The sequence below is a fragment of the Aquarana catesbeiana genome, linkage group LG04 (genome assembly GCF_042186555.1).
Source record: "Aquarana catesbeiana isolate 2022-GZ linkage group LG04, ASM4218655v1, whole genome shotgun sequence".
Lineage (NCBI taxonomy): Eukaryota > Metazoa > Chordata > Amphibia > Anura > Ranidae > Aquarana > Aquarana catesbeiana.
In genome coordinates, this window is record NC_133327.1 from 398,509,533 (window position 1) to 398,533,680 (window position 24,148).

Here is a 24,148-nt window from a genome sequence, read left to right on the forward strand (position 1 = left end):
AGTTGGGAGGTATGACTGGCCCAAATGGCTGCTTAATGTTTCAGTATTATACTGAAACATTAAGCAGCCATTTGGGCCTGATGCAAAATTTAAACCAGGGCCCCATACTATAATGTGGACAGATAATAATGATAACTTGATCTACAAAGATGTTCTAATTATGAATTATGCTGCTTCCAAATTTTCCCTCTTTACAATTCCCTGTCGTTTTGCAGCATGAATCATTTTGATACATTTAGGTAATTAGTTACTCTTTCCGATTATTAGCAGCCTGTCAAAAAAGCCTGAAAGTTTATGTCTGATTGATTGCAGAACTCTGCCTGAGGTCATGGTGATAATAGAGCTTTTTGCTTTCTTTGCAGTTGATTTCATAGGTGGCTTTGACTCCTATGGCTACCAGGGTCCTCAGAAGACATCGCACTTACAGCTGCAGCCCATGTATATGTAAGTATTTCATTTTCATGCATGCTGTGAGAGACAGTTATTAAAAGCCTACTTCTGCAAAAGGATAAAAAAATACAAATTAAACACATTCACATTTCTCTGTTCTGACCTGGGGCTACATCATTCAATATTAAGCTAGATATTACTCTCCTCACTACACAGTGTAATGATTTTTTGGAAATGCTGTCTGCTTAAAATGGACTCTTTCCATATTCTCTAATGGTTTTGTCTTAAATCTGTTAAATGAAACATCTCACATCGTTATTTTAATTTTCTCTTTTAGAGTGACATTTAAATGTTCTAATCTGGTAGGATTAACCTACTTTAGAAAGATGCTATTGACATATTAAAAAAAAAAAAAACATGAAAAGGTTTTTTATTATTTTTAAATAATTGTTCCAATTTTAACCCATTTTTAGCTAAAAAATAAATAAAACACTCTGCAGGACATTTATCAATATTTTGCACAGCAGGGCAGTGTAAAACAGAAGATATGAGACAAATGATTAGACATAATTACTATAAGATCACAGGTTGCAAAGCCTGATCCTGACCACTTCTCACTCAGTAATGTGTGCTTTTGTAGAAATTCATCCCATATCTTTGAATTATTGTCACAGATACTGTATCTGCACGTCTGATGCAGTTGTCTGCCTAAAACACACTATATAATTTTCTTTAGATTTACCAAAACCACTTTCAATTTGTATACAATCAGGCAGGCCCTTGCACTACATAGTTGAAGGTAAATCTAAAGGAAATCAAACAACAAAAGTTGTATAGTGTGTATCTAGCTTTAGGCTCGGTTCACACTGGTGCGCTTTGAATTTGTTGTTTTTTGTCCTGTGTGAGGTGCGAATTTACCGCGATTTTACCGCGAGTTTACAGCGATTTTCAGGAGTTGGACATAGCTGTGATTGATGTTCTAGCCAATAGAATCGTAATGTAAAAAAAAAAAAAAAAAAAAAAAAAAAAGGTGTTAACTTCCTGTGTACTTGTACCTGGTTTTTGTGGAGAGTAGTGTGGTGGAATTCGCACATATCTGAAAGGGGTTGTAAAGGTAAATTTTTTTTTCTTTAAAAATAACAAACATGTTATACTTACCTTCACTGTGCAGCTCGTTCTGCACAGAGTGGCCCCGAACCTGCTTTTCTGGGGTCCCTCGGCGGCTGTCTCAGCTCCTCCCCGCAATAACGAACCACCTTAATGCGAGCTCCCTCGCATGGTGGTTAGTTATTGCGGACGCGCTCCCGTGATACAGCCGGCGGCTATAGCCACTCGCTGTATCACTCGGCCCCGCCCCCCGGCGCGCCAAGTCATTGGATGTGATTGACAGCAGCGCGAGCCAATGGCTGCGCTGCTTTCAATCCATCCACTATAGCCAATCAGCGACCAGGCTGATCGGCTGAATGGAGGACGGGAACGAGCAGGCGAGTTTTTGAGGTGTCAGGTAAGTAAAACGGGGGGGCTGGGGGCGGCGGTATTATCAAAAGTTTTTTCACCTTAATGCATAGAATCCATTAAGGTGAAAAAATGTATACCTTTACAACCCCTTGAACCATCAATGCGATTCAAGAACGATTTACATTGATGTCTATGGAGACTAAATTCACAACGCCACCCAGTAAACTCGCACAAGACCCTTTTTTTTATCGCATCGCATTCGTAGAGGAATCTCAATGCATGTATGTGAACAACCGTCATTGAAAACAATGACTTTAGGGATGACATGCGAATTTAAAGTGTTTTTGATGCATCGCATTCGTTTTGAACTCGCATCAGTGTGAACCGGGCCTTAGTCTGCATGTACGGAGGATTTACATACACACAAAGGGAGACATTTATCAATCCTGTCGCAAGGCAAATCAATGTTAAACAGGAGCAGTGACATGCATAGTGAGACAGATTTATTACAAAGTTACAGCCTGAGTCATAAATTCCTCTGAATTCTGCACTTACAACTGCATTAAACCTGATCCTGATCACTACTTAAAGCAGAGTTTCACCCTCTTTAAACAAATTTTTCCCATTTAATTCCTGATACCTTGGTATTCACTGTTTGGATATTACCTTATTGTTTATTACTTATTTACCTTTTTTAGTTTAAAATTATCATTACTTCTGGTCCACTCTGCCGTAGCTATCTACATCCTCAAGGATGTCCTGTTGACCCCTGGGATATCGGTGTCATCAATCCTAGGAGTCAATGGGTATCCACTGCTTCTGGCATTGCATTTTGTGCGCCGCACAGTATCTTCGCTGCTCTGGCGGAAAAACACATAAGCAATGGCTGCCCCCAGAAATTTGTGAGGAGAAGCTCCTTCTCGAATTAGGCAAGTAAAAATTGCACACACATATCAGACAGTAGCCAAAGTATATAAGGCACTTTGTAAAAAGCCAGAATGATTTTTTTTTTTTCATTTTCATTCAGAGTCTGTAGCTTCTCTTTAAAGTGGTTGTAAACCCTTACATATACTCACTGAAGTGACTAGCCTCAGATGATACACAGGGGTGAAAATAAGATTCCTACATAAGTTGAATCTGTTTATCTGCAGCCCTCTCTTCTATATAACCTCTAAAAACACACAGATCAAAGGCTTTTTGCAGCTCTAGAAAGCAAGACAGGGATCTAATGTCACACCCTACACAGGATAAACAAGAGAGCTCAGTGTAACCTTAGACTTGAGTGGATGGAATGGACACACCGCCCCTACACAGTCTCAAAGGAAAACATGCACAACTGAGGCTGTCATTCACCTTCTCTATGCTTGAGGGGGGTGGCCATCTCAAGAGATTCTGTGGTATTGAGTTAAACTGTCATAAATGATGCATGCAGATAGCAGAGAGAGGAGAGATCAGAGAAGAACCACAATAAGTGCTCTGGGTTGAGGCAAGTACACTGTGGAGGGATATGCTGTGTTCACTTTTCATTTCAGAGGTTTACAACCATTTTAATTATGTGTCTATACAGATTGGAAATCAGTCCTATTCTAAGTAATAAATCTGTCTTTTCATTTTGCAAACTGTTGTATTTGACTACCCAAGAATAAAGACACACAGGTCTGAAAACCTGTCGTAGAGATTTTGTTGAAAGAGTTGCAGCTTAACTTGCGACCAATTTGCTCAACTGTTCAGCGTCCACCCAGCGTAGATTTACTGCGGCAGGGTGGCCGCTCTGAGCCAGATCATCTACCTGGTCCGTGAGCTGACAGTTCTGGGCCCGGGGCATGCGTGTGCGCCGCCGGGAACCCACTTCCGCTGTGATTGGACACAGCGGGAGCCAATCAGCGGGTCCGGCGGATGCGATCTCTGCCGGGACCCGCCGATTGTTCAAGAGAAAAGCAGAATTCCGATCTGCCTATGTAAACAAGGCAGATTGCCGTTCTGTGAGAGGAGAATGTGCTGATCTTGGGTTAATGCTAAGCAGGAACATGGATCTTTACATTCCCCCCCAGTCAAAGCACCTCGCCCACAGTTATCAATCACTCCTAGGGAACACGTTTAACCGTTTGATCAGCCCTGATGTTAACCCCTTCCCAGCCAGTGTTATTAGTACAGAAATACAGTATATATTTTTTAGCACTGATCACTGTATTAGTGTCACTTATCCCCAAAAAGTGTCAAAAGTGTCAGTTAGGTGTCCGATTCGTCCACCACAATATCGGAGTCCCGCTTTAAGTCGCTGATCGCCGCCATTACTAGTAAAAAAGAAAAAAAATATATATATATATTATATATATATATATATATATATATATATATATATATATATATATATATATATATATACACACACACACACACACACACACACACACACAATAGTTTGCAGACGCTTTAACTTTTCTCAAAATCAATCAATGTACACGTATTGGGATTTTTTTTTTTCCAAAAATATGTAGCAGAATACATATTGTCATAAATTGATGAGGAAATTCGATTTTTTTTTTTGGGGGGGGGGGGGGGTTTATAGCAGAAAGTAAAAAATAGGTTTTTTTTCAAAAAATATAGCGCAAAAAAAAAAAAAAATGCGGAGATGATCAAATGCCACCAAAATAAAGCTTTATTTGTGAGAAACATAGGACAAACTTTTTTTTCGGGTACAGCGTCGCACGACCGCGCAATTGTCAGGTAAAATAGCGCAGTGCAGTATCGCAAAAAATGGCCTTGTCATAAAGGTGGGTAAACCTTCCAGGGCTGAAGTGGTTAATAAATGTCCCCAAGGACCTCCTGTGGGTTTAGTACTACAAGTGCACATGATACCATTGATAATGTGCTTAATAAATTCCCCATTTTATACTCTCAAGCACCTTTTAAAAAGACTTGCTTGCTCTTATTTAGGCAAACTTCCGTGCTCAACTTTTTGCTGGTGATTGCATTGTTACTGAATGCTGCTTATCATAGCAAAGCACAACTAACATGGTTGAAGCGGAAAGAGGACAACATAAGGGCGTTAAACAACGACCCCCTGATATCATTAATCTCCATAGAACAATAGGCTAATAATATAAAAAAAAAAGTTCATATCTGTATTACAAATTGTTAAAAGCAGATAAGTCACATCATAGGGGCAACATATAGCCCAAAGTGTATAATAACCACATGTAGATGGTAGTCGGACAGTAGAAATCGCCTACGCATTTCGTGGTCAGAGCCGCTTCTTTAGGGCTTTTAATCTCTTAACATCTGACTGAATATCTACTAGAAATGTAGCACCCTGATGTTTAGGCAGGGCTGCTATTAAATTTAGTTGCCAGGCGATAGTTGCCTTGGCCAATTGTTAGGTGATAAATTGATTTCCCCTAATTCTGGAATTGCTGCACTTCTCTCACTAGGTGGCCGGGTATCTGGTGACATTGGATAAAACAAGGGCACAGGTTATGAGTGAATGGGGTGTCTCAGCCAAAGGGCAGGGATTTTCTTGGGTCCCTTGTCCTGCTGGGTGGTTATTTTGGTGGAGTCAGGTGATCGGAGTTCTGCGCCACCTGGACGGCTGTCTGGGTGGACGTGCGTTATGTTGCCCTGGGCTGCTAGGCCATAATCCTTAGGCCTATCCTGGAGACATCTGGCTACTAGGCTGTCTGAGGGCCTATCCAGAAGTAGGAGAGCAGCGGAGGGTTGGGACTGCAGGCTTGTAGTCCAACCAGAAGTAATGGTTCCACCGGCCAGGGAACCAGTTGTGGTCGGAGGTAAAGGGGAAGCTGTAGCCACTAAGGGACCATCCACCTTGTTACCAGAGACCACAGTGAGTGAGCTGAAGTCAGTACCAGAACAGACTGCTCGCCAGCCGGGGACGATGAAGAAATGGGAAAACTTCAGCAAGTGCCAAGTCAGGGACCAAGCGAGACAGCAGAGGAGATGCTTGTGGAGCATTGGTAAAGTTTCAAACCAGGGACCTAGCGTGTCAACAGGGGTGACGCTTGAGGAGTATCTGTAAGTGTCGAACTAGGGACCCAGCAGGGAAGCGGGGGTGATGCTTGAGGAAGATACTGAGTGCTAACATTGGAAGAGCTCAGGGCATCCAGTGGCTAGTGGATCTAAAGTCTAGTGAGAGAGACTGGGAGCTTGTTGAGTGAAGACCCACAGTGAGTGAGTGTGGGGTAAGGAGAACTGTTCGTGTTGCAAATAGTTGAATATCATTACCGTTAGCAACAGCTATAAGATTGTTGCCATAGGAGACAGCGTCCTACCTATACAGAAGTGGTGTCCGGCTGGAGGCCTTCACCTGTATAGCTGTCCACCTATAGAAGCCTCGGAGTCTGCTAATTACCTTTGCATCTACCTAAGGGTGTTTTGGCCCTAACCCTCTCTCCCACAGTTTTGTTTAAGAGACAGTAAATCTCTTCGCATTCAAAAAGTTTCTAGCGCCCACTGTTTCATCTTGCATTACACCCACCATGCCTTGCAACCCACTCTACACAGAAGGAAGTCAGCTGTCCCTGACTCTGGAGGTCACCATTAGATCTAAAGGAGCCCGGGACTTTGCTACAATAATAAACATATAAAATAAATACAAAATGCAAATAAATCAAAATAAGCATATCAATGTACATATCCATATGAAGAGGAAGCGGAGGTATTGTTAATTATTTCCCCTCGTCCGTAAGGCGTACATTCTGGATATATCATTATACACAAACAACTAGCAATAAACCATATAGGCAAAAAATTAGATTTTTGTCATTTTTAACATGTCCCCAAAAAATGGGGGCATAGTCAAAAAATTAGAAATAAATTTGGTCGCACCTTTCAAGTCTCCAAAATAGGAGCATAGCTGACAAAACCATTCAGACCTGGCGGATGGTTTGCCTTAAGGACAAAAATCGACCTTGATTCTGTACATCAGGGGTAGGCAACCTGGTGCCCTCTAGCTGTTGTGGAACTACATTTCCCATGAGGCATTGCAAGGCTGGCAGTTACAATTACTCCCAAAGGCATGATGGGACTTGTAGTTCTGCAACAGCTGGAGGGCCCCAGGTTGCCTACCGCCTACCCCTGCTGTACATCGAATACAATTGTTGAAAACACCCCCCCGTGTTGGCGAGTATACGGTCTAGGGCCATAATTTGAATCTGTACTTGTCACCAAGATGTCTAGCAATGGGGCTCTCTGGATCACTGTCTTTAATGTCCACCACATGCTCTTTCACTCTCTGCCAAAACATTCTCCTAGTCTTGCCTACATAAAAGTAATCGCACCCACATGTATATAGGTATACGATACCCTTTGTCTCACAGTTCACAAAATGTTTGGGATAGAGAGTAACTGATCGTATTTGAAAAGGGTCCCTAGTAGTACAGATATATTGGCAAAAGCCACAGTGGCACACTTAAAAGTGCCCCTGGGCCATGTCATATGGATATGTACATTGATATGCTTTTGTTGATTTATTTGCTTTTAACAATTTGTAATAAAGACATGATTTTTTATATTATTAGCCTATTGTTCTATGGAGAGTAGTGATATCAGGGGGTCGTTTATCGTCCTTATGTTGTCCTCTTTCTGCTTCAGTTAGGCTTTTGGGTTGATGACCTCCTGATATATAGCTGGTTTAGCTCCCCTAATCTGCCCTTTCCCTACACCATTTACTATTCACTACAACTACATAAACTACAGACCTGAGATTTTGGAATGAGCCCAGGGTGGCCCCCTATGTGTCTCACCTCCTCATCCCTGCACTGCTGAACTCTCTTCTCAAGACTGTGTTAACAGCTTCCACCTGCTTGCTGCTGCACTGTTGAACTCTCCTCTAAAGACTGTGTTAACAGATTTTACCTTGCTGCTTTGCATAGTATAGCCAGTTCATCCAGCGTCCCGCTGTCTGGCAACCAGCGCGTCACGACGTGCGACTTGGCCACGCCCCCTCACCACCGGAACTTGCTATAAACATCATGGCGCCCCCGTGCCAAGCATAAACTACAGACCTGAGATTTTGGAATGAGCCCAGGGTGGCCCCCAATGTGTCTCACCTCCTCATCTCTGCACTGCTGAACTCTCTTCTCAAGACTGTTAACAGCTTCCACCTGCTTGCTGCTGCTCTGCTGAACTCTCCTCTAAAGACTGTGTTAACAGATTTTACCTTGCTGCTTTGCATAGCGTAGCCAGTCCATCCAGCATCTCGCTGCCTGGCAACCAGCGCGACATGACGTGCGACTTGGCCACGCCCCCTCACCACCAGGACTTGCTATAAACATCATGGCGCCCCCGCGCCAAGCGGGCGTGCCCCAGGCGCGCCAGAGGCAAGCCCGTCGGTGCCCGTCTGGGCTGGACGGGGCAGACGAGCCACAAACCCCTGGATACAGTACAGGAAAACTTTCTGCCGGGGAAATGAGTACCGCACACCGTTTAATCTACTCAAGGTTGTTTCTTATTTCACTCAATAATCAACATACTGCAATTTTAAGAGACATTCAACTTAACTGCATCGAAAATAAAATCTGGTGCCCCCGGGAACATAAAAAAAGGGACAAACAGCCCGAAAAGTACATCGGCGAAATCTACCTTTGAGACTTTAAGGGCCGCCTTCATTAATGCTCGCTCAGCCACTAAGCATTGTTCGGAAATTTTTGACATGCTAGAGTCAGAGAAATTTCACATTTTAGGAATCACAGAGACTTGGTTTAATGTGAATTATAAGTCAGTTTTAGAAGAATTACTTCCCCGAAATTTTAAGATTTTAGTTAAAAATAGAGAATACAAGAGGGGAGGGGGGTTTGTGTGATTCATGATGACTGTTTGGATTGCACTGAGCTAAAAACACCTGAGTTTAGTTCATTTGAACACCTAGTGATGAGGAGTAAAGTAAGTGTCTCCTCTTCATTTGTATTAGCCACTGTCTATCGTCCACCTGGTCCAGCAGGTACTTTCCATGCTGACTTATCTGAACTAATGATGTCTCTGTGTCTACAATTGGATTGTGTCGTCCTCCAAGGAGACATGAATATGTGGCTGGAGGATGACACAAGCTGTGACTCATAGGTGACCTAGATGGCCTCCACTTTACCCTGGCATCCACCATGATCACACGCATAAAGGGCCATATGCTAGATGCCCTTTTTACTCATGGCATGGAAGCTTTCAATGTTATAGCACATGAGGTGGGATGGTCAGACCATAGTCTGATTAACTTTTAACCTCTTGGATTTTGCACCAATAAAAATCCCCAAAGGAAATTGTATGACAAAATCTGCTCTATTTCGGAAACTAAAAAATATAACAGTCGAAGACTTTAAAACATGCTGCTACCATCATGGACAGCCACTCCTAGTAAATGAAGAGAGAGAAATTGGAATTCCGGCTTTAGAAACCGAGATTGAAAGGCTGGAAAGATCCCTAGATGAATTTGAGTTAAGAATCAAGGTAAGTCTGGTTATCCTGGCCTCATTGACAACAGTCGATAGGCGCCCAAGACTTTCTAAGTCAAGCCCTTGGTATGCCCCTAGTCTCAACTTACTTAAGAATAAAAGACGAATATTGGAAAGAAAGTGGCTTAAATCAAAACTTCCTCGGGACAAAATGGTGTATCGGGTCTATTGTCGAGGCTACACAAAGGCTGTAAAACGCCATAAAAGATCCTATTATAACGATCAAAAATGCAAGCCTCAGGAATTATTCTCATTGGTTAGGGACATATTTGAACTGAAAAAATGTATTCTAAGATTGTCCCATCTATGGAATTATGCTCTGCGCTTCAGTCTTCCATTGGGGAAAAAAATTTTAAAAATCCGTAACCAGGACAAAATCTTGCCTGATGACTTTGACCCTCCAGCACTAATAAGAGCTCCTCCAGCTTTTAGCTCATTTGCATCCACTTCAGTGGCAGAAATATCCAATATTATGTCCAAGCTTAAACCGTTAAGCTCTCTGAATGACACCTGTCCCGCATGGTTTATGAAGAAAAATGCAGATACATTGGCCCCAGAAATTACAAGGATGGTGAATCTATCTTTAAAAATAGGAGCCGTTCCAACACGACTGAAGCATGCCATTGTCTCCCCCTTGTTGAAGAAGAGAACACTGGACCCTTCTCTGCTCACTAATTTCAGACCTATATCTCATCTTCCCTTTCTGGCGAAGATCCTGGAGCAGGTCGTCTTTCAACAAATGCAAAGCTTCTTCAAGGGTAACGACCTGTTCCATGACTCCCAGTCGGGATTTAGGCCGGGACGTGGCACTGAACTGTCCGCACTCGATATACGCGAACGCCTGTTAAGTAAGGGTAAAGGATGCGGGGGGGTCGGCAGCCTTGGTGCTACTCGACCTCTCCGCAGCCTTTGACACTATCGACCATCAAATCCTTAGAGACCGCATGGAATACCTTTTTGGATGTAGTGTCACTGTCCTCCGTTGGATCAACTCCTTTCTCACGGATAGGACCCATCAAGTGCGGATGAACGTTTGCAGCTCGCCAATGGAACCACTTCTCCATGAAGTCCCGCAGGGCTCGGCATTGTCGCCCCTGCTATTCAACTGCTATATGCGCCCACTCGCTGACATTATTGATACACACAAATTAGCATACCAGATCTACGCAGATGACACGCAGATCCTGGCTGACGCTGACAATGGGCCAAATATGCACCTACAACTGAGAAATGGCCTCCTTCACATACAAAATTGGATGGCCGACAACAAGCTAGGCCTTAATGAAGCAAAGACCGAGGTGATGCTGGTGGGTCCTCAATCAACCACCAATTTTCTCTTGGCCTGGTCCACTTCATTCTGCCCCATCCCAACACTGGCAAAACAGGTCAGGAAGCTAGGTATCATCTTTGATCCCTTCCTGTCATTTATACCTCATGAAAAACTCTGTATCAAAAATTCCAACTTTTATATACAAAGACTCCGGAAAATTAAAGATCTGTTTTCGCACAAAAACCGGCTAATTCTTGTACAGGGCCTTGTGCATTCTCAGTTGGATTGCCCTAACATCTTTTTTCTTGGACTTCCATTGAAGTGGAAAAAAAAATTGCAAGCAATTCAGAATCAAGCTGCTCACCTGGTCTCCGGATGCACCAGAACAGACCACATCTCTCCCGTGCTGGAAAAACTGCACTGGCTCCCTATCACCGAGCGAGTACTATTCAAGGCAATGTGCTATATGTATAGGGCACATCGGAAACTGGGCCCAATTTATTTGTCTGAATGGGCCCCTCACCATGTACCGTCAAGACCACTCTGATCGGCCAACCTACTTCTCACAGAACCGACAATCAGCAGACTAAAATTTACTGGTAACAGACGCCTGGTTACAAAGGGCAATGAGCTGTGGAACTCCCTTCCAGCGTCTCTAAAGTTTCAGGAAGGGTTTAAAAACCTTCCTCTTTATCCAGGCCTATGGATAATCTGATGAAGCATAGAAATCATACAAAAACATGGATTTTGTATGCTCACCCCCCCCCCCCCCCCATCTGGAGGGTTAGTCCCTCCCCGTTCTTTTCTGTTTTTACTCTACCTCTTTCATATTGGGCATCCTAGGCTCCTTTTTTAACGTTCTTTTGGAAATCTCACTTGATTTTAGGGTCTTTGTGCGCCTAGACGCGCTCCTAACGGAGCGCATTCGGCGCAATACAAATCCCATATCAAATCAAACTAACACGGTTTTTGCTGTTTTGAAGGGTGTGATATCGAGTCACTGCCTTTAAGTAGGATTTGTTCTGGTAACATAAAAGTGTTCAACGCTGAATATCACACACAGACTTGTTATCCTTGAAAAGAGCAGAAGTACCTGATTTTGGCTTAGAACATTTCTGGGAGAAATAAAACAATACATTTTCAATTACATCTTTACAAATATATGAAACAAAAAATAAATATAAAATATAAATGAAAGACAAAACTGTGCTTTAAAAAAAATCAGTTAAAAAGCCATTATGTATAGGGAAATTAGTATGTTCACTTTGCTCCACCACCAATCCATTCTCTGCAAGAAAAATCACCTGTAGTTCTGGTACAGGGCAATATGCAATTCACACCCCTTTCTCCTACATGACAGCACTGGTGCTAGGCTATTAGCTGTTTCAGACGCTGGTGGCATCCCATGTGGGTGAGGAGAGGAACCACATCTCTGGATAAGCTCCAACTACGGTTAATTTGAAGCTTAGAAATGGCTTTTGTCTGAATTACCAGCAGCAAACTGTCGAAGAAGGAAAAGGATGGTAAAAGCCGGCCATATACTAATAGATTTTTTTTCTTTCAGCCTGCAGGCTGAAGGAAAAAAATCTAAGGCCGGCCATAGATGGAGCAATTTTTTTACCTGCAACCACTGGTTTCAGGAAAGAAAATCGCTTGATTCCCCCATCAACACATTCTGCATCCCACTGAGCCATTGTGTTCTCCAGGTGGGGGGTCCCTAGCAATAACTGCAAGTTATAGCTGACAAAATCAGTTGAACAACTTAGGTACATTTAAGCTGTCCATACATAGTTCCTGCTTAACGGGGCTGAGATTTGAACCATCTATGGTCGGCTTAACAGATTCCTTCCTCCACACAAATAGATACCCCTGCCGTGCTATTGTATTCTGACAGCTGCTAGTGTCAGTTTTCAAGAATACCCAAAGAGTGCTCGCAGCCAAGTGGTTGCCAGCGCTGTTTGGCCAACAATATTTTTCCAGCTCCTAATGCCACATACACAAGACCGGACTTTCCGTCAGAATACACTCCAACGGTCTTTCCGACGGAGTTCCGCTGAAACAGACTTGCCTACTCATGATCACACCAAAGTCCAATCGTTTAGAACGCGATGACAAATGACGGGACTAGAAAAAGTTCAATAGCCAGTAGCCAGTAGCTGCATCATTTTTGGTCCGTCGAATAGCATACAGAAGAGTGGTTTTCCCGATAGGAACTGATTCAGTCAGAAAGATTTGAAACATGTTCTATTTCTAGGTCCATCAGAATTTTAGAAAGAAAAAGTCCGATGAAGCCCACACACGATCGGAATGTCCGACAGAATTATTCCGTCTGACCTTTTCTGCCGGAAAGTCCAGTCGTGTGTACGTGACATTACTTAATTACTTGATTGACTTTTGTTGAGTTGACAGGGTCACCCACTGTTTGTCTGAATTGTTCCATATTACATCACCTCAGGGATTTTCATTCTGTCGTACGAGAATTTTCATACTTTAGTAACCTATTCATTTTCGAAATGGAGACTAGCATCCAAAAAAAAACAGACTATCATTTGTCAGGTAATCTCATAGTGTGTACTGGGCTTAAGGGTTAGTTGCTGTGGTGCCTGACTTTAAAGTAAATATGTTGCTTTTCACTGCATGGGCAAACACAGGGTCACTTTAACACAAATCTGGATCCAGATATCAAAAACTGAGCAGTTGCTAAAAAAAAGAAAAAAATGTATATATTATTTATCTAACAAATGTTCCATTTTATGTGAGAGGCAAAAGTAAAAAAAAAAAGTAGAAAAAAGGCATTACACTACATATCTGTCAATGACTTTGCCACAGGTTCATTTTTTTAAAGGAACACAGGAAATATAAAAACACCTATTAGATCTCTTTTGAAGCCCTTATAGGTTCCATAATACTTTTTTCAGTTGGATAGTTAACTGAAATCTCTTCATTGCTAAGCTACAACATCACAACTGCCACATAGGTTTGAAGCACGATTGCTGTCTTCATTTAGTTATGCTTATTTCAAGCATCAGCGAGGGAAGGAGTTCCTAGAGTGGTTTATGTGCAAACTAATATATATATATATATATATATATATATATATATATATATATATATTGGATATAAAAAGTCCACACACCCCTGGTAAAATGTCAGGTTTCTGTGATGTAAAAAATGAGACAAACCTAAATAATTTCAGAATATTTTCCACCTTTAATGTAACGTATAAACTGTACAACTGTACTATTGAACAACAAACTGAAATCTTTTAGGAGTGGGGAAGAGAAAATAAAAAAATAAGATAATGTGGTTGCATAAGTGTGCACACCCTGTTATAACTGGGGTGTACATAGCTGTGTTCAGAATTAAGCAATCACATTTAAACTCATGTTAAATAGGAGTCAGTACACACCTGCCATCATTTAAAGTGCCTCTGATTATTCCCAAATAAAGTTCAGCTGTTCTAGTAGGTCTTTCCTGACTATTTCTTAGTTGCATCCTACAGCAAAAGCCATGGTCCGCAGAGAGCTTCCAAGGCATCAGAGGGATCTCATTGTTAAAACGTATCAGTCAGGAAAAGGGTACAAAAGAATTTCCAAGGCATTAGATATACCATGGAACACAGTGAAGACAGTCATCATCAAGTGGAGAAAAAAGGGTACAACAGTGACATTACCAAAAACTGAACGTCCCTCCAAAATCAATGAAAAGACAAGAAAAAAACTGGTCAGGGAGGCTGCCAAGAGGCCTACAACAACATTAAAGGAGCTGCAGGAATATCTGGCAAGTACTGACTGTGTGATACATGTGACAAAAATCTCTTGTATCCTTTATATGTCTGGGCTATGGGGTAGAGTGGCAAGATGAAAGCCTTTTCTTACCAAGAAAAACATCCAAGTCTGGCTACATTTTGCAAAAACACATCTGAAGTCTCCCAAAAGCATGTGGGAAAATGTGTTATGGTCTGATGAAACCGAGGTTGAACTTTTTGGCCAGAATTCCAAAAGATATGTTTGGAGCAAAAACAACACTGCACATCACCAAAACAACACCATACCCACATACCCACTGTGAAGCATGGTGGTGGCAGCATCATGCTTTGGGGCCATTTTTCTTCAGCTGGAACAGGGGCCTCAGTCAAGGTTGAGGGAATTATGAAAAGTTCCAAATACCAGTCAATAATGGCACAAAACCTTCAGGCTTCTGTTAAAAAGCTCAATATGAAGAGGAACTTTATCTTTCAGCATGACAACGACCCAAAGCATACATTCAAATCAACAAAGGAATTACTTCTCCAGAAGAAGATTCAAGTTTTGGAATGGCCCAGCCAGAGCCCAGACCTGAATCCCATTGAAAATCTGTGGGGTGATCCGAAGAGGGCCGTGCACTGGAGATGCCCTCGCAATCTGACAGATTTGGAGTGTTTTTGTAAAGAAGAGTGGGTAAATATTGCCAAGTCAAGATGTGCTATGCTGATAGACTCATACCAAAAAAGAGTGCTGTAATAAAATCAAAAGGTGCTTCAACTAAGTATTATTTTAAGCGTGTGCACACTTATGGAACCATTATTATTATTATTATTATTATATAGGATTTATATAGCGCCAACAGTTTACGCAGCGCTTTACAATATAAAAGGGAGACAATACAGTTATAATACAATAAAATACAAGAGGATTAAGAGGGCCCTGCTCAGAAGAGCTTACAATCTAATAGGGTGGGGCAGGTGGTACAAAAGGTTGTAACTGTGGTGAATGAGCTGGTGAAAGTGGTAGGAGATTAGTTGGAGACATGATAGGCTTTCCTGAAGAGATGAGTTTTCAGCGATTGCCTGAAGGTAGCAAAAGTAGGGGATAGCCTGATAGATGGAGGTAGCGAGTTCCAGAGGATGGGAGAGGCTCTGGAGAAATCCCGGAGACGAGCATGGGAGGAGGAGATGAGAGAGCTTGAAAGCAGGAGGTCTTGAGAAGAGTGGAGAGGTCGATTTGGGTGATATTTGGAGACAAAATTAGTGATGTAGCTCAGGGCAGAGTTGTGAATGGCTTTGTATGTTGTGGTTAGTATTTTGAATTTAATTCGCTGGGTGATTGGGAGCCAGTGTAGGGATTGGAGTAGAGGGTTGGCAGACACTGAGCGGTTGGTAAGGCGGATAAGTCTGGCAGCAGCATTCATGATAGACTGAAGAGGGGATAGCCTATGGAGAGGTAGGCCAATGAGAAGGGAGTTGCAATAGTCAAGGCGAGAGATAACAAGGGAGTGAATGAGGAGCTTGGTGGTTTCATTTGTTAAAAAGGGGCAAATTTTAGAGATATTACGGAGGTGAATTCTACAAACTTTTGACAAGGATTGGATTTGAGGCTGAAAGGACAAGTCAGAGTCTAGGATTACACCTAGTACCCTGGCGTGAGGGGAGGGACTGATGGTTGCATTGATGATTTTGATGGAAAAGTCATGGAGGGGGGCACGGGCGGGGGGGAATATTAATAGCTCAGTTTTAGAGAGATTTCATTTAAGGAAGTGGTGTGACATCCATGCTGATATGTCAGTTAGTAAGTTAGTAATGCGAGAGGAGACTGAAGGAGTGAGGTGAGGAGTAGACAGATAGATTTGGGTGTCATCAGCGTATAAGTGGTATTAGAAGCTGTGGGCGGTTATTAAGTGACCAAGGGAGGAGGTGTAGATAGAGAAGAGAAAGGGTCCAAGAACCGAGCCTTGGGGGACCCCAACAGAAAGGGGCAATGGAGAGGAGGAGACAGAGTTGTAGGTGACACTGAAGGAGCGCTGTCATAAATAGGCCTAGAACCAGGATAGAGCAGAATCTCGGAGGCCAAGGGAATGTAGTTTATTGAGAAGGAGCGGGTGGTCAACAGTATCAAAGGCCGCAGAGAGGTCAAGTAGTAGAAGTATGGAGTACTGGCTGTTGGTTTTAGCAGTTAGTAAATCGTTAGTGAGTTTTAGTAAGGCAGTTTCCGTGGAGTGCTGCGAGCGAAAGCCAGACTGTAAGTCAAGAAGGTTATTAACCATATTATTTTATTTTTTTATTTTTACTTCCCTCCACCTAAGAGATTCATCTTGTTGTTCAACGGAGTTATACAGTTTATAGGTCACAATAAAAGGTGGAAAAAGTTCTGAAATAATTTATCTTTGTCTTTTTTTTTTTACAACACAGAAACCTTTTAGACATTTTATCAGGGGTGTGTAGACTTTTTATATCCACTGAATATATATATATATATATATATATATATATATATATATATATATATATATATATATATATATATATATATATATATATATATATATATATAATGTAGTCTGTCAATAACATTAACACAATAGATTTTGTTTTTCTGAGTCGACACTATACCATAGATTTATTGTCATTCCATTATTTTTCTACTTGCCGTAATAGGGTGGCAACACTGTTAATTCTGCAGAGGACTGTAAAGTGTATCTAAACTGAAAAAAAAAATGTAATATTTTGGACAGCAGCATTGCCATCCTGTGGAGAGTGTAATGTTACATAGACTAGCAAATTTAGATGGACTTTAGTTAAATGACTAATGAATTAAAGCCTTACTCCAGCCTAACATTTTTCAAGCAGCTAGAAAAATGGTTCTTTTGGATTAAACGTTTTCTATTAAAAGTTGACTAGAGGCAATTTTGCACACAATGCATAAATGTGAAGCTAGCCTTAAGAACTAGTAAGCTGCAATATATTACAGTTTTGCTTTGGGGTTTACATACACTTTAAGTAAGTCACAAACAAATTAATGGCTAGCTTTTGTTTTTTTAAAGGTTTAAAGTGGCTGTAAACCCAGTGAAGTGACTAGCATTAGGTGATACACAGAGATGAAACAAATCCTCCTACATAAGTTGTAGCTGTGTATCTGCAGCCATAACTACTGTAGATCATTCTGAAAACTCAAAGAGAAAGGGATTTATTCTTTGATCTAGGAGCAGGGGGTGGGGATCTAAAGTCTTCAAAGAGGTGAAAGCTCTGAGCCCTGATTGGAGGGAAGGGACACACCCCCCTTCACACAGTACAAAGAACAAGCAAAGCTGTGAATATGAGTCACAGGTGGAGTGCTGCAGCTCTCTCCCCATCACCTTTTTAACTTTTGGTGTCTGGAAAATTGGTCAGAAGTGACATATGCTGATAACAGAGAAACCAGGCAGCTGGGAGAAATGACACTCAGTGCTCTGGAAAGAGGCACATACACAGTATAGAAGGATGTGCTTTTTTGATATTTCATGTCTGAGGTTTACAACCACTTTAAACCACATGAATAAAAGCTGAACATTACAAGCACTCCTGTCAGTGTCGAATAGTTTACCCCAATCCCTCTAACTGTCACTTTTGCCGGACAGCTTGGCCTGTTAAAGGAAGTGGAAAAATACCAGATCAGTTGGCAAGACAGGTAAGAAAACTATGTTAAAGGGGGGGGGGTTTGAGAAAAACCAAATATAGCTGTTTTAATGCTGTTGACAGACTGCACTGAATTTGCCATTTTTGATTTTGCTTTTAGATCTACTTTAAAGCCCAACTCCAGGTACCACCCATTTCACAACGTAGACATAGCCCCTCATAGACCCTGAAATCATTAATTAAAGCCTTCCTGTGATGATGCTGCAAAAGCTGCACTGTCATCACAGGCTGAACAGAAAAGTACAGAGAAGTGGGTGAAGATGGGACCCCGACACTGGTGTCTGTTAAATCTGGAGACTAAGTGGAGGATTTTACATAACTTATGAATGATATGAATGGCATAGTTGGGCTTTAAGTATTGATTGTTCAGATTGGATATCAATAATAGTTTCCTACATATTAGCAAAGTTTTTTTTTTTTTTTAATTACCCACCTAGCTTGTTTGCAACATACTGTATGTATGTAGAAGAGCCAGAAAATTTAAAGGATGCTAGGTAAGCTTTAGTACTACTTTATTTTTTAAATTACTTAGAGAGATGTTTCATCTGCATTACGTATATATGCACTGTTTGTAACGAAAAACAGTATATCATTATTAATTACCTTGTGTGTATCTTGTATTCAGGACCCCTCTATATTTTTGAGCTGATAGAGAAGTAGATTCTTAGGTGAGTAATATAAATTATTTTTTTTTTTTTTTTAGAAAGTACAGTTTTATCATCGCTCTATTTTTGGTTTTTATAATTTTTTAATCAAATGACTGCTATACGTGTGCAGCTGCAATAATTACTTTTGCTCTACACAAACAAGTAAACAGTAAATGGCACATTTTCACTCATTTTCACAAAAGGTACTTTTTTTTCCTTAGAACAATCAGTACACAAAAACATTTACTCCAGCATCCACAGTATAGAAACTCCCATGTATTTGGTAGAACTCGATGGATGATCAGCAGTGTCACCAATGGTTTTTGCATATTTACATATGCAAGTTACCATAACTATCATGATTGTTTTTTGCAGAAGGAAGGGGTGGTGTTTGATCCCAAGGGGTAGAGTAGGAGTTTAGAAAAAATCTTTCACTTACTTGTCTTTAATGTTAGAACCTCCTACTTCATCCCCACCATCATGAAAATAAGATCGTGTGTTTCAGATGCAGTACTAGTTCTATGGTATGTTTTGGAATTCGAGGTCCAGCCATAAAACACACCTTCTTTCTGCTTAGCAGCTATGAGGAATTACAGAACATAATTCCAGTGGTTCAATTTGTGGCAACACAATGGCTTTCTGCATACATTAAAATCATTTTTTCTTCCCTTATAACTGTTGTTTTTCTGCAACAGAAACACAGATATTAAGTTTTTATAAATAAGATATTTAAGGGTCTATGTATGAAAAAAGTGTTGTGTGAATGCACAGACAGACATCACAAATAGTCCCCATAATGTGTCTAATGTGTGTATTTCCAATGATTGTCAGCTCCATCTAGTGGCCATAATGCGTTTTTTTAAATACCACAATCAGCAAAAAAACACCTTATGACCACTAGATGCAGCTGTCAATCATAGTGAATACACTCATCAGACACATCATGGGGATATCTGTGACAGCTGTGTGAAAACTGAGGCATTCACAAAGTAAATGTGATAAACAGAACACTTAGACCCCTTTCACACTGTGCCGCCACCGGTGTCAGCGGTAAAGCGGCTCTATTTTTAGCGCCGCTTTACCGTCGTTTTAGCGGTGCTGTTCAGACGCTAGCGGGGTGGTTTTAATGGAGTGGCATTTTGCCGGCAGTGTCGCAGCGCTGCCCCATTGATTTCAATGGGGAGCAGCGGTGGAGGAGCGGTGAATTCACTGCTCCTTCACCGCTCCAAAGAAGCTGCTGGCAAGACTTTTTCTGACGCCCTGCCAGCGCACCACTCCAGTGTGATAGCCCTTGTGCTTTCACACTGGAGTGAATGGAGCAGCTATTTTAGGGCGGTTTGCAGGCGCTATTTTTAACGCTATAGCGCCTGCAAAACGCTCCAGTGTGAAAGGTGTCTTAGGCCTTTTTCACACAGGTGTACTATAGCGTACACCTATGCAAGGGCTATGTTTCCCTGTATGGGGATGTACAAGTGTTCTGTGCATTCCAGTCCAGGCAGACCTATTCATTTTAATTGGGCTGCAGCAACTATTTTTTTATATCATAAAACTGCACTGAGTCTGGCACACCTTGTTTTTTTTTTTAATCTTTTTTTCACTTCTGCATAGAAACCAATCAGCTTCTAACCTTCGGCTTGTTCAATTAACAACTTAAGGACCCCCTTAATGACCAGGCCATTTTTTGCAATACAGCACTGTGTCGCTTTGACTGACAATTGCGCGGTCGTGCGACATTGTACCCAAACAAAATGTCTGTCCTTTTTTTCCCCACAAATAGAGCTTTCTTTTGGTGGTATTTGATCACCTCTACGGTTTTAATTTTTTGTGTTATAAACAAAAAAAGAGCAACAATTTTGAAAAAAAAAAAAAACATTGTTTTTTACTTTTGCTATAATATTCCCCCCCCCCAAAAAAAAAAATTCTTTATCAGTTTAGGTCAATATGTATTCTTCCACATATTTTTGGTTAAAAAAAATTGGAATAAGCGTATATTGATTGGTTTGCGTGAAAGTTATGGCGTCTACAAAATAGAGGATAGATTTATGGCATTTTTTTTATTCATTTATTTTTTACTAGTAATGGCGGCGACCTGAGATTTTTTGAGGGACTGCGACATTGCGGTGGACAGGTTGGACACTTTTGACACTTTTTTGGGACCATTGCCATTTATACAGCGATCAGAGCTAAAAATAGCCACTGATTACTATATAAATGTCACTGGCAGGGAAGGGGTTAACACTAGGGGGCGATCAAGGGGTTAAGTGTGTTCCCTGGGATTTGTTTCTAACTGTGTGGGGAGTGTACTGACTGGAGGAGGAGAGAGATCGCTGTTCCTGCTCACTAGGAACAGCAGATCTCTCTACTCCCCTGTCAGAACGGGGATCTGTTTGTTTACATACACAGATCCTCGTTCTGGCTCTCTGTGGAGCGATCACGGCTGCCAGCCACACGCATCAGCTCCGGCATTGCGTGTGCCCCCTATCGCTCTTAAAGCGGCTGACATACACCTACAGTGATTCTCCCAACCGTGCCAACCTGCCGCAGTATAATGACGGCAAATGGTTAAAAAGGAAGTATGGGGGGTTTTTATTCATACTTACCTAGGTGGATGCAGCATCGGTCCGATGCTGCATCTGTCCCCTGGCGCCTTTAACACTGAGAACCGAGCAGAGAGCTGGTGACTGTCAGTCACAGTTCTCTGCTCTGCCCCCTCCTCGCTCACTAGAGCACTAGGCTTTGGGGGGGGCGTGAGCGACCCGCTAAGAGGCTGAGCTGGGTGTCGGTCCAGGGATCTGGGCGGATCCTGACTCCACGGTCATGATAACATGGAGCCTGTACCGACTCTGTGATGTCAGCAGAGATCTCTTTTCTGCAAAACGGGTCACAGGAGTGCAAAACAAGCTGCACTCCTATGACCGGAGCAGCGAAGTGCCTATGTAAACAAGGCAAACCGCTGATCTGACAGGGAGCAAAGGAGAGATCTTGTGTTTTAGCTAATCTGAAACACAATCTCTCTTTTCCTCCAGTGTACCAGTCCGCACAGTTAGAAAGCACTTCCCAGGCACACACTTAACCCCTTGATGCCCCCTGGTGTTAACCCCTTCCCTGCCAGTGTCATTTATACAGTGGTCAGTGCATTTTTTTAGCACTGACCACAGTATTGGTGTGACTGGTCCCCAAAAAGTGTCACTTAGTGTCAGATTTGTCCGCAGTCCCGCTATAAATCACTGATCACCACCGTTACTAGTAAAAACAATTTTTTTTAAAAAGTCTCTAAATATATCCCATAGTTATGGACGCTATAACTGTTGCACAAACCAATCATAATTATGTCTCTGGTTCCCTAAAAAGTGTCAAAAGTGTCAATTAGGTGTCAAATTTGTCCGCCGCAATGTCGCAGTCTGGCTAAAAGTTGCTAATTGCCGCCATTACTAGTGAAAAAAGAAAGAAAAAGTACATAAAAATATCCCATAGTTTGTAGACGCCTTAAATTTTGCACAAACCAATCAATATTTGCTTATTGGGATGTTTTTTTTATCAAAAATATGTAACAGACTACATATTGGCCTAAATTGATGAAAAGATTTGATTTTTTTCAATTTTTTTATTGGGAATGTTTTATAGCAGAAAGTAAAAAATATTGTTTTTAATTCAAAATTGTCAGTCTTTTTTTTGTTTATAGCATAAAAAATAAAAACAGAGGTGATCAAATACCACCAAAAGAAAGCTCTATGTGTGGGGAAAAAAAGGACATCAATTTCATTTGGGTACAGCTTCGCATGACCACACAATTTGTTATTTAAAGCAATGCAGTGTGTATCGCAAAAAAATGGCCTGGTCAGGAAGTGGGTAAAACCTTCCGGAGCTGAAGTGGTTAAAGGCAAAACATTTTTTTTTTAATTTTTGGATAGAGTGGAGAGGCATTAGAACACCTGTCAGTTTGTATTGCTGTCTGCGCCCCCATTAAGCAAATTCACCCTCTGTTTGTCCTGTTTACCATTATCATCGAAAGTAAAAGGAAATCACAAATTTTGTGCTGTCCCCAGAAAAGTAATAGAGGAGAAATCTTCCAATGGGGACACTAGTTCTGTTGGCCTGGGGGTCCCCAAGGGATTCCCTTAACCACTTAAGGACCAGCCTCGTTTTGGATTTTAGGTGTTTACATGTTTAAAACAGGTTTTTCTGCTAGAAAATTACTTAGAACCCCCAAACATTATATATGGTTTTTCTTCTAACACCCTAGAGAATACAATGGCGGTCATTGCAATACTTTTTTTGCACCGTATTTGCGCAGCGGTCTTATAAGCGCACTTTTTTTGGAAAAAATTCACTTTTTTGAATAAAAAAATAAAACAACAGTAAAGTTATCCCAATTGTTTTTATATTGTGAAATATAATGTTACGCCAAGTAAATTGATACCCAACATGTCATGCTTGAAAATTGCGCCCGCTCGTGGAATGGCGTCAAACTTTTACCCTCAAAAATCTCCATAGGCGACGTTTAAAAAATTCTACAGGTTGCATATTTTGCGCTACAGAGGAGGTCTAGGGCTAGAATTATTGCTCTCGCTCTACCGGTCGCTGTGATACCTCACATGTGTGGTTTGACCACCGTTTTTATATGCGGGCGCTACTCGCGTATGCGTTCGCTTCTGCGCGCGAGCTCGTCAGGACAGGGGGGTTTTAAAAATTTTTTTTTTTTTATTTTTATTATTTATTTTAAAATATTTTATTTATTTTTACACTGTTTAAAAAAAAAAAAAATTGTGTCACTTTTATTCCTATTACAAGGAATGTAAACATCCCTTGTAATAGAAAAAAGCATGGCAGGACCTCTTAAATATGAGATCTGGGGTCAAAAAGACCTCAGATCTCATATTTACACTAAAATGCAATAAAAAAAAAAAAAGTCATTTAGAAAAATGACATTTGAAAAAATATGCCTTTAAGAGGCGTGGACGGAAGTGACGTTTTGACGTCGCTTCCGCCCAGCAGTATCATGGAGACGAGTGAGCGCCATCTTGGCCTCACTTGTCTCCAGACACACCAGGCAGAAGGACGCGATCGCCTCCGCCGCTACCGACGGCTCCGGTAAGCGGCGGAGGGCACCGGATCGCGGCGGGAGGGGGGGGCCCCTCTCCCGCCACCGATAAAAGTGATCTCGCGGCGAATCCGCCGCAGGGACCACTTTTATCTGAAAGCCGGCCGCCGCACGAAAACGGGGATACCGGGGTTATGGCAGCTAGCTGCTGCCATAACAACCATATCCCCGTTCAAACTTAGGACATATATAGTCGTGCGGCAGTCGGGAAGTGGTTAATTTGCAATTTTTCTCTCACTTCCTGTTTTGGCTATGGGACAGGAAGTGAAGGTAAATCATCCCAATGGGACACTGATGGCAAAAAATTAACTGACAGGTGTTACCCTTACCCTTACTCTATTCAAAATGAAAAAAAAAAGTTTTGCCTGTAGTTCTACTTTAACAGTGGTTCTG

At 41.6% G+C, this 24,148-nt stretch overlaps 1 protein-coding gene across 3 annotated transcripts in view; it reads left to right on the plus strand.

The window, feature by feature from the left end:
• The window catches only part of NKAIN2 (sodium/potassium transporting ATPase interacting 2), a 1,596,052-nt gene that overhangs the window by 1,564,045 nt on the left and 7,859 nt on the right, over positions 1-24,148 (plus strand). The window contains exons 6-8 of one of the 3 annotated variants that reach the window (XR_012243909.1): positions 363-444; positions 17,950-17,999; positions 18,633-18,675. Coding sequence is in view for 2 of the 3 variants with exons in the window: in XM_073627189.1 (XP_073483290.1) it covers positions 363-444; positions 18,633-18,651 (101 nt within the window). In the remaining variant the exon portion in view is untranslated. The remainder of the gene's footprint in view (positions 1-362; positions 445-17,949; positions 18,000-18,632; positions 18,676-24,148) is intronic. The other 2 variants (XM_073627189.1, XM_073627190.1) reach the window with 2 other exon arrangements.